This window comes from Strongylocentrotus purpuratus, unplaced genomic scaffold (assembly GCF_000002235.5).
Source record: "Strongylocentrotus purpuratus isolate Spur 01 unplaced genomic scaffold, Spur_5.0 spur5_contig_867, whole genome shotgun sequence".
Lineage (NCBI taxonomy): Eukaryota > Metazoa > Echinodermata > Echinoidea > Camarodonta > Strongylocentrotidae > Strongylocentrotus > Strongylocentrotus purpuratus.
Window position 1 is genome coordinate 411,156 of NW_022145576.1, and position 11,345 is coordinate 422,500.

Sequence of the window (11,345 nt, forward strand, 5' to 3'; positions counted from 1 at the left end):
TGTTCATCCTTTACAGCAGTATTGACGAGCTTTTTAAGCCATGCACTTAGTTATACTGAACAGATTTGACAGGAATTTTTTATATTTTTTAAATAGGTGACTTTTGGAATATAGTGGAAAGTGTTATAAACCATTTCCAAACTCTTGTTTGTCAATCACTTTCTCTATACCCAAAGAATTACAGCCGTTACGATCAAAGAAACTATTCATAATTCAAAACAATATGACAAGACAGTGCATGCATGCTGTATTCCTGTCGGTGACCTTTGCTGTAAACTTTAGGCAACGCTTGCCTGTCGGTGACCTTTGCTGTAAACTTTGGGCAACACTTGCCGCCATGAATATCGATATCGTCATTTATCTACATTTAGATAGCTGAGATTATAATTATCATGATGGATCATTCTGTCATAATAATTATATCAGATAAGAAGAGACCCGTTACTGAATTGTTTTAAATATACGTCCTCATTCTACGGTTATGCCTTACATCGTAGGCGAGTATTCTTTGAATCTTCGCAATCATGAATTTTGTGGGAATATTTTTTCTCCTGGTGTTGGTTGCTTGTGTTGCAGATGCCAAATATGAAGGGTACGTATGATTAAAATAATTCGTAATGATTATATCCGTCTTTTACTCTATGTCTGTGTTTGTCATTGATTATATCTCTTCTCTGCTCTAGTTCCGTCCTCTCTCTCTCTCTCTCTCTCTCGTTTCGTCTCCTGAGAAGAATTAATGAGACATGTACATAGAGGTACATGTTTCCCGATACTTTAATCCATCCAACAAGTAACTAAATTTTGAATTTTAGATAGTGAATGAAAACATTGTAAAGTGTACAATATGGGACATAAACTTTATGATGCAGCTATGAAGCTATAAAGCCATGAAGCTATGAAGTTCAGGCAGAAACGAGAGTGCGGAAGAGGAAATTCTGATTAACTGACTACCGTCATTGCATTTTATTAATGAATGTTCACTGTTTCGTTTCAAGTTACCAAGTATGGCGGATAACACCAGTAACCGAGCAACATCTTGAATTGCTGAGTGACCTTGAACGGACTAGAGGTGAAGAGGTAAGGAAAGGGGTCCTATCCGAGGGATGGCGTGTGACAAAATATGGCTTTGAGGCAAAGTGGGAGGAAGCGCCACCTTTTTATCTATGTTTGCTGAAATGCAAGAGTACAAAAGTACAAGGGTATGGAGGGGTTTTAATCGGGCCAAATTCACATTACCTTACCCTCTATTTTTCTCTTTTCTCGCTCTTTTTTCTTTTCTTATTTTTCTCGCCTTTTCCCTTTGTTGTCACCATCCAATTTGGGACACATTCCCCTGTATTTATACCACTGTCTGATAATTACACAATATTACAATTACTATAGGCCACTGTGTAAAGCCAAATCTAACCGAGAATTATACTTCAGATTACAAAGCTGCTTTAATCGTGAGAACTTTTCCAGCTGGTTAATTCAGTATAGGCGCTCGCTTAATCTCGTTTTTATTTGAACAACATTATTATTCGATAAGCGGTAAAACTACGTGGGTTTGTTACCCGTGATGGGCCATTCAGCCACAAATAATAAGACCCGTTATTAACCGCATCTCCCGATAGCACACTATACATGTTATACTGTCATTATATTCCCATAGTTTTCCAAGGTAAAATACGTTAATATTTTTAATTGATAGACCAGTTACTTACTATACACCACCCAATGAAATCAATAACGATATAGCCTATATAGCTGTCAAACATCAATTATCAGTTAATTAACATTTGGCTAACAAACAGTAGGCGAAATAATATTGATGGTTGAATAAATGAACAACCAATATCATTTATATCACCAATCTAAAAAAAAATAGCCAATATCATTATAAACCAATCCGTCAACAATCCCAGCCAATAACAATTATGTTATTAACTAATTTCTACCTTGATTCATTTCGATCTTTTACTTTTGTCATTGTTTTAACAGTTTGATTTCTGGACCCCTGTCCTTAAAATACGAAATCACCCTGTCGATGTAATGGTACGACCCGAGCTCCAGGCCCCTCTGCGCATGCTCTTGAAGCATAAGGGGCTGGGTTTCGATGTCAATATAGATGACGTCAGCGTACTTGTGTCCAATCAGATGTCAGAAATATCAGAAAGGCGGGAAAGAGAGCGATTGAGTGGGACTGCGTTGAGTACCTTCGACTATAACGTCTATCATCCTTACAACGAGGTAATTGATTAAATGGCATTTGTTCACGCCCTGAAGAAGAAAACAAAATCCCGATGAAATGATGTATAAAATCGTTGCAAATATATTGGAAGAAGCCTATTTTTTTCTGCCTGATTATCCTGCAAAGAATAACATGATTGTATTGTCACAAATTTGTATTTTTGTTTACACCTTTCGCAGTCTATCTATGCCACCAATGGTTTTTCAAGTGCAAAAACATACCCGCGTGATAATGTTGCAATTTTATATAATTAGCTCTCTTCCCTGAACCCTGATTTTTTTTTTTTTTTTTTTTTTTTAAATGTTAAATAGATTCAGCAATGGGTTGATGACATAGCTAGTGAATATAGTCATATCGTCACACCGTTCCTACTTGGAGACTCGTACGAAGGACGACCCATTAAAGGAATCAAGGTTTGTAAAATATATATTTAACATATTAGTTTGATTAAAGTCCCACTGCATTACTTATAGCTACTTGCGCCCTCTATATAACAAACAATGCATAATCGGTGACCATTGGTCCCCCATGATCCTCTTTTTCTCATGTTAATTCAGAGCTGATTTGATGAGATAACCACCTGTCCAGTGACCTTGCAGGGTGGTCTAAGAACGAGCTCTTGTCAAATGGAATATATTTGATCACGTTCTCATTCGACATAAAAGTAACATCACACTGGCAAAGTCGGATAAAACCCAAATATTACTAGAGATTCTTAAAAATTAAAGTTCCCTTTTTTGTGTGTAGTCCTTTAACTTGTTTATAATTATGTGACAATATTGCTGCCATTGTATATGATTTTTCAGCGAGATTTACTTAATTTCATCACTTTGATGATTTCAAAACCGCACAATAATGTCTCCATAAACATTCTTACTTCACAAATCAATCTCCCCCATTAACTTCTAACTAGACGAAGAGGACAACAAAGCTGAATATGGTATAACGGTACAAGCAGGGGCGTCGCTCAGTGAGGGGGAAGGGGGGGGGGGGTGTAGAGGCCACCGATTACCGACAAAACTAGCCACCAAATACCGACAAATATATCAATGCCAATGTGCCAATGTCTACAAATTTAACCCTATATTTATTTTACCAATGATGAATGACGAAAGTGTGATGAGGCCAGTATATTTACGCTTTATAACACTGCCTTTGAACCAATGCTGTTGGTTTTACAGATTCGAGGAACTGGAAGCCAGTCTGCTAACCCACCAGCTGTCTGGTTTGAGGGCGGTATTCACGCTCGAGAATGGGTCTCACCCGCTACTGTCATGGGATTCACTCAAAAGGTACAGGAGAGAGAGAGAGAGAGAGAGAGAGAGAGAGAGAGAGAGAGAGAGAGAGAGAGATAGTGGGAGGGGAGTGAAAGAAAGAAATGAAGAAAACGTACGTGGAGAGAAGAAGAGGGAAAAGTGAGAGCTGTGGAGACAAAGAGAAAGGGACAGAGCTAAGGGGAATGGGGAAAGAAAGAGAAGGAGCTGGAGGAGAGAGAGAGAGAGAGAGAGAGAGAGAGAACGAAGAGGGGGGGGGGGGGAGAGAAAGAGAGACAAAGAGTCATAGGTATAGACTGGGATAGGGATATATATATATATAGAGAGAGAGAGAGAGAGAGAGAGAGAGAGAGAGAAAAAGAGATAGAGAGAGAGAGAGAGAGAGAGAGAGAGAAAAGAGATAGAGATAGATAGAGAGAGAGGGAGAGAGAGAGAGAGAGAGAGAAAAGAGATAGAGATAGATAGAGAGAGAGAGAGAGAGAGAGAGAGAAGAGAGAGGGTGGGCAAACATTACAAAAGAATTAGTTCTTCCTATAGCTTGAAAAGTGTCACAAATCTACATTTTTAAGTGTTAATTTTATACTCCAGCTCTCATTATTGTTGAAACTAGAATTTTCAAGCATTTTTATTTCTTTTGGGTTGTTTGCCTGCCTGTCCGTTTCCTTCCATTCATTGTATTCCCTTTTTCCTCCCTTTTTTTTTAAAGCTTCTGGACGAGTACGACAACGGTGACGACCTAGCTGTCAAAATGTTCGACAACCTAGACTGGTACATCGTCCCATCTCTGAACGTTGACGGATATAGCCACACTTGGTTATCGGTATACAATCATGTCAAAATCTCCATTCTCCTCGTACTAGTATAGCAGGCGAAATATTGATTCCAAAAAAGCGATCCGTGAAAATTCAGATCGCATCAATAAATGTTACTTTTGATAAGTGTTACCGAATTATATCTTGCTATATTGTTATGTTCACTGACGTTTTTGTACACTGAAAGAATAAAAAAAATTACGATAATGACTACATTCATCTAATCTAAACAGTCAACGAATATACAAACAGATTTATATTATCTTTTCCAAAATTAATTTCTAAATTTTGACGAGACGAAATTAATTAATCTAACTACAGAAGAGACAGAATATACTTCATTGATCATAATTTTCATTTCGTACAATATTTATTACAGATAGAGATACTTTCTCTAAACAGCTGATGCTTAAAAAAAAAAAAACCAGTTATTAATTTATCTTCTATTAGTTAATGAATAAATCAATCGATTCATTTAATTATTTATTAGTTTGTTTTCATTTATTATTGATTCATTCATTCATCTATTAATTGATCTATTCATTCATTAACTTATTTATCTACTTATTTATTTAATCACGTTGCTGTTTTCCAGGATCGAATGTGGCGCAAGACCCGGTCATCAAACCTTGCCTCACCTTGCACTGGTACGGACCCAAACAGAAACTGGCCCTACGAATGGGGAGGTATGCCGTCGGAAACGTCCCTAACACCCTAAACCTAACTATTAAAGGGAATACGAAACTCGAAGAGGTAGAGGTGTCGTGGTCTAGTGGATTGGTCACCGGACTGTGAATCACATGGTTCGCGGTACGAGTCCCTCCGTGGCACCAATGTTCTTTCGCAAGACATTAATCTATATTTGCCACTCTCCACACAAGTGTTAAATGGGAACCTGTTGGTGCGAACGTTGATGTGGTTGGATTGGCATGTGTATATATGCATGTAAAATGGCGTCTGGCTGGAATACTACCCAGGGAGCGGAACGTGTACACAATTATGCAGATAATCAATTTAATCCAATGACCGGGGTAATAATGATTACAATGTAAAGCGCTTGGTATAACGTATTATTAAGCGCCATACAAAATAATGTGACTATTATTATTGCGAAAGGGGTGCACAGACTAGATAACATCCTATACAAAAACTACTTGTTGTTTTTAATAAGTCAATTGAAGTGACAGCTGGCCGATCAACAGAACGCACTTAAAATTAATTTCCTTTCTCATTTTCTTTATTTTTTCCGGGAGGGGCTCTTTTTTCTCTGTTCCACCTAATAGCTTTGCCACTTGCAGAGGTTGTTCAGAAGACAATCATGCCTTCTGAAAAGATTCAAGCCAAATTCCTTATACACGTATCAAACCTCAAAGTTCTTATGTGTTTATGCAGGTGTCGGGGCCAGCGCATGGGAATGCTCCGAAACCTACCGCGGCTCAAATGCTCTCTCCGAGATCGAAGTCGAACACGCCGTCAGTTTCTTACGGGGGAAGAAGGCCGATGGGCAAGACTTCATGGTGTTCATCGACTTCCACAGTTACTCTGAGGTCATCATTGCACCTTGGTCGTACCTCGACTCTAATCCTCGCACCGAAGACTTTGACGACCAGGTTAGTCTCTTGGAAACATAATAAGTAAAATGAATAAATACATAAAAATTTTGGACTGTTCATTTGAATTCACCATTTGTATAATGACGTCACTCCCATGCGGAGTGACGCAGTTGTACATCAGCAAAATGATGTCTCGTCTTACAGACCAGGCGCGTACGCAGGGAGGGGTGGGGGGAGGGGGTTACCCCCCCCTTTTAACTTTTTTAATGTGTATGTTTTGGAAGAAACACCCCCCTTTTTTTGTTAAATAAAAATAAAAATAATAACAAAATAAAATTAAAAAAGTGGTAATGGGTGACCCCAAAAGCCGACCTACCCCCTCACCCCAAAAAAGTGTGCTCTTACTCCCTCCCCCCCCCCCGCTTATTCAGCGGCTAGCTGAGTCGTTGATAAATTTTTGGGACCCCTCCCCCCCCCCCCCCCAAAAAAAAAAGATATGTCCTCTTACCCACCCGGGGGGGGGGGGGGGGGTGGGTAAGAGGACAAATCTTTTTTTTGGCCCTCCCCCCCCCTTTAAAAAATCCTGCGTACGCGCCTGTTACAGACTATATCATTACGGTATTCTTATATTCTACTTTTTTACAATCTTCGTTTGTAGTACTGTTATTGATCCCTAAGTCTTGGGTGACTATTAATTCCTTCTATTTTTTCCTCCACCATAGATGGTTTTGGCGTCGGCTATGCAGACCGCCATGATGGATGTGCATGGTGTCGAGTATAAGTATGGGGCCGGTGCCGAGATATTATGTGAGAAATTTGTTCCCTTTCTCTTTCTGTCTCTGTCTCTGTCTCTCTCTTTCTCTCTCTCTCTCCCTCTTTATCTTTCCTCCTCCTACCCCTTTTTCTTCTTCTCCTCCTCCTCCTTCATTCCCCTCCCCCTCCTCTATTCTTCCCTTCTTTTTCTTCTTCTTCATTTTCTTTCATCCTATTCATCCTTTTCTCTTCCTTCCCTCATGTATCTCCTGACTGATGAAATCCCCTTTCTCGACTCCACACCTACTCTTGTTTTGCCTTCTTATTTGGGAGTATATTTGGAAACTGAAAACGCCTGTAAAAATCCTGAAAATGGAAGCCTTCATGATTTAATGTCTCTCGTTTCCTAACATCCTTGCATTATTCATAACTACCTTAAGCTTGTTATTTGGTATGATAGTGTGCTAGATTATTATTTTCTAAGAACGCCATAGTTTTTTTTTTCCTCGGATCTCCGACATTATCCTCCGCCACCAGTTTCTCCGGACTTGATTGTGTCAGAGGTGTAGGGTATAGGGTTAGAGTTCAAATTTGGTTTGGGTTAAGATTATGGTTAGGGTGAAACGTTCGTCAAACCGACGAGACCGATATCATACCTACAGCAGAACGACCCCCACCCCTCCCCATTAAAAAAGGGTTGAAATATGCATACTATATTAATGTATATACACTTCGGCCAACAATAATTCGGTTAGGAGTCCGTCTCATGTCGGTTTTACAGAGTTTGGTCCAGGGCTGAAGTTATGAATTCGATTAGTGTATATACCCGGTTGCCCAGAAAGTTGGAATAACTTTTCTTTGCCTCTTTTCACGAAATAATTGTGACGATATGATTTTCTTGTTGATATCTTCTAAGAGCTTCATTTATCTATAGAGTCATATAGATGGCTCAATAAAGCTCAGAGAAGATGTCCATCAAGAATAAATCATAATGATAAAATCATTTCATGAAAAAGGGTTGGGTTAAGACAAATTATCCCAACTTAACGGGCAAGAAGTGTATCATGTACATCGTATATCGACCGTGGAGCAATGTCACAGAATCAGTTGTCGTGGAACATGAGGAGATCCTCCAGTTTCAGAGAACAGTATTTTTTCTTTCCAGATGCCTGCTCGGGTGTGACCAGTGACTGGGGTTATGCCGCCTTTTCCCGATTCGGAGACGACACCCAAGGAGGACTGGGGGCCAAGTATTCCTACACCGTGGAGCTCCGTGACACGGGCGAGTACGGGTTCCTGCTCCCCGAGAACCAGATTCAGCCCACCTACGAAGAGAACCACGCTGCCGTGCGCGCTATAGGGGCCCATGTCCTGCGCGAGCTCGGAGTCACTGTTTAATAAACGTTTAGTAACATCTTTAAGCCAACTACATTGTCAAAAATATCTATCGAAATATGAAAGAATTTGCTCAAGTTTGATCAGGAAAGGTCTTGCTAGGGACACATATCAGAATTTATTAACATGAATGGTTTCTCTTAAATTGAGTCTCTGACGTTATTCAATTCATCGTAAATATTCATTGTAATGAGTTTAGTTAAATTGACGAGTTTTGGGTTAAGAAAAATGTTAATAGCTGTTCCTTTGAAATAAATGAATCGGTTGTCAGGAAAGTGCATTATATAGGCTTTATTATATAGCAGGCTTGATTTCAATGGCGTATCCCGAATGGGGCGGGGGCGGTGTCCCAAGTTTGAAGGCCCCTAAAACAACACAACACAAACTAAACAAACAAACTGACAACATTCATTAAAGTTTTTATCTGGCATTTTTTGCAAAGCCAGATATTATGGTTAATCATTAACCTTAAAGTAATGCATTGGAAATCATACAGTCATTATGTATTTTGTTTTGGATGTGGAAAAAGGGGAATAAAACTACGATATGGACAAACTGAACGGATACATTTAATTTCTTCACATAAAGACGTTTATATAACAATCTCATTGAGTGCAAAAATTTCTTTTCACGACTGTGTCACGCCTTATCATCAAGAGCTGGCTGTTTATGAATAATTCATGAAAGTTGTACGCTCATTAAAAAAAGGAAGTGATATTTAAAAATGTATGATTGTTGTTAGGGAGGAGCAAAATGGATGAATTCAGTAAGCCGCACAGAAAGAGTGTGGAGGTGCATGAGGAAGAGGAGGAAGAGGAGGAGGAGGAGGAGGAGGAGGAGAAGGAGGAGGAGGAGGAGGAGGAGGGGAAGGAGGAGGAGGAGAAGAAGGAGAAGGAGGAGGAGGAGGAGGAGGAGAAGGAGGAGGAGGAGGAGGAAAAAAGATGGGTTGAAGAGAGAGTGTATAAGAGAGAGGGGAGTAGGGATGGGAGAGAAAGAAGGGAAAGAAGGAGAGAGAGAGAGAGAGAGTGAGAGAGAGAGGTGGAATGGTCAAAGAGAGCCTAGTGTAAAAGATATAGACAAAGGGAGAGAGAGATAGAGAGAGAGAGAGAGAGAGTGAGAGAGAGAGGGGGGGGGGGAGATAAGGGGGAAAGAAAAGAGACGACCAAGAAAGAGAGGAAGATAAGGGGGAAAGAAAAGAAGAGAGGGGAGAGAGGGGTAGGGAGATAAAGAGAAAAATACAAATACAGAGGGCTAAGGAGAAAGATATAGAAGGAGAGAGAGAGAGAGAGAGAGAGAGAGAGGAGAGAGAGAGAGAGAGAGAGAGAGAGAGAGAGAGAGCGGTATTGTAGTTGTTTTTGATCGGTTTTAAGGTTGTCCAATCTGCAATGACTATTTCCGCCTATGTCAGATATTTTCCATCGTTTGCAAGTCGTGCAAGTCATTCAAAGACAAATGTTTGCATAAAATAGGCTGGCACATTGTTATTGAAATGTCTCACGCTTAAAGAGGACTATTTGCATAACAAAGTCTGACATAATGCCATTCAAACTACTCATGTTTAAAAGAAGACATGACTACAGATTTCACGGCTTTACATATTCCAATACTGTTTCTCTTTAAAAATGTTTAGTCCCTGATATAATTATTCTTCCTATCTGCTGATTAATTTCCACCTATAATGTATCCAGTGAAACCGAAGGGGGAAAACATGGGAAAATCCTAACAGGCTGTAAAATTTTGTATCAATAGGCATTTTGATAATAGCCCTAACTGTTATGAGATGCATGATAGATTTGTTTAAGAAACGGGGATGACCTTCACGTAGTTATCTTTCAAGTTTCTCTAGCAGGGTCTCGTATCCGAAGTCGGACGCGAGTGCCCCCAAATCTTACAAAAGTCAGAACATACACATCTCTATCACTTCCTTTAATATCACTTTCTTCTTATTATATTCTGTATGAAATCATACTTTCTTTGATAGGCGTACTTCTTGCGCCCCGGGCTCTAACAGTAATACTATAGTGTTCTAACAGTGTTAAATTGACAAATTCAAACTGATTGTAAACTTCTCCAATGTGGGTGACATGAGAATAACTTGTCATTGTCATAACATCTCTATATAACAGAGCTGATGGGGCTTTGGAAAGTCAGTTTAATAACTAATCGGGGTTAAAAAAAAAATATTACGACCCCCCCCCCCCCAATACATTCACACGTTCTATTTGTATTTTTGTGGACTCAAATAAACCAATTATCAAATCAACTATGAATATTTTTGACAACAACTACCCCCTTTTTTAAAATACAATTTTAGAATGTAAAACTCAAAGCATCATATTTCTGATCATCATCTGAAGTCACCCCCCTCGTTTAAAAAGGGAGGCTTTGGTTATTGAATCTTCTCGGTGGGCATTGCTAATTAATAACTATACCTGTTTAAAAGATTTAAATTGCATCTACATGCATTAAAGTCTTGATCTATTCCTACGGAATTAACAAATATGTTTCATACTAACAGTACACAGCGCTAAGGTGAAATTAATTTGGTATGATACTACACGCCATGGAACTAATTAAATAATAATCATTTACTAATGGCACCGTTGAGTACCATGCTTATCGTGATAATTTACGTGTACAAAGCTCTTTAATGAACTTCTGTTATAAAAAATACTTCAAGTACTCGAATACAGCCGGTCTATTTCCCACTCATGAGTACAAGTATCTGCATTTCGAATTATAATCAGTAATATATTCTGTAAACAGACCGATGCTTTATCATCTTAAACCCTTAAATTAAGCGCTTTGACCGAATGTTACCATTCCCACACGGTATAATCCAAATATCTAATTGATGGCCATTGGTTCCTTTACCAGATTATTATTATTAATTGACTGAGTATAATTATTCAGCGCATTACAGGCATATCCCTGGCATCCCTATAGGTAGCCCTATTACAAAATACCACATCCTCGTTGCAGTTAACCGTGGTAACATTCAAAAGTACATTCTAGGGAATTTTGATATTCATAGGAATCAAGTGATATTTTTGGTTTGAAAAATCGCCAAAAATATTGCATGATGACTTGGCTGAAAGGAATAACGCTCATGTTTGGGATTTTGTCGGTATTTTCTGGATCCATACTTGCCGTTCTCGGTCCGGGACGGAAATATGATGGGTAAGTTGTCAACTAAATTAAGATTAACACTTTCCAGACTTCAGTTTCCTTAAAGAATCATCGAATACATGCGTATAGGCGTACGATGCGAGGAGAAGGGGGCGGGAAGGGGAGGCCATCCCAGAGAATTTTGAAATTACCAGTATAG

General features: G+C 39.2%; 2 protein-coding genes across 2 annotated transcripts in view; both read left to right on the plus strand.

Moving 5' to 3' along the window:
* Positions 1–482: 482 nt before the first annotated feature.
* LOC574780 (carboxypeptidase B) lies at positions 483–8,326 on the plus strand. Its single transcript, XM_775163.4, has 10 exons — positions 483–592; positions 996–1,077; positions 1,981–2,229; positions 2,542–2,643; positions 3,412–3,522; positions 4,211–4,324; positions 4,912–5,002; positions 5,709–5,926; positions 6,592–6,676; positions 7,788–8,326. Exons 1-10 carry the CDS (start codon positions 525–527, stop codon positions 8,018–8,020), a joined length of 1,353 nt encoding a protein of 450 aa, XP_780256.3. The 5' UTR covers positions 483–524; the 3' UTR covers positions 8,021–8,326.
* Positions 8,327–10,981: 2,655 nt separating this feature from the next.
* LOC593474 (carboxypeptidase B) overlaps positions 10,982–11,345 on the plus strand; it is a 20,705-nt gene continuing 20,341 nt past the window's right edge. The window contains exon 1 of the mRNA XM_030974823.1: positions 10,982–11,197. Coding sequence (XP_030830683.1) covers positions 11,097–11,197 — 101 coding nt within the window. The 5' untranslated portion in view covers positions 10,982–11,096. The remainder of the gene's footprint in view (positions 11,198–11,345) is intronic.

Excerpts from the sequence above, each read along its gene's own strand:
- LOC574780 (XM_775163.4), top strand. The coding sequence starts at position 525 with ATGAATTTTGTGGGAATATTTTTTCTCCTGGTGTTGGTTGCTTGTGTT. Across the intron at positions 3,523-4,210 it reads TCATGGGATTCACTCAAAAG|CTTCTGGACGAGTACGACAA; the intron begins GTACAGGAGAGA and ends TTTTTTTTAAAG. Across the intron at positions 5,003-5,708 it reads CTGGCCCTACGAATGGGGAG|GTGTCGGGGCCAGCGCATGG; the intron begins GTATGCCGTCGG and ends GTGTTTATGCAG.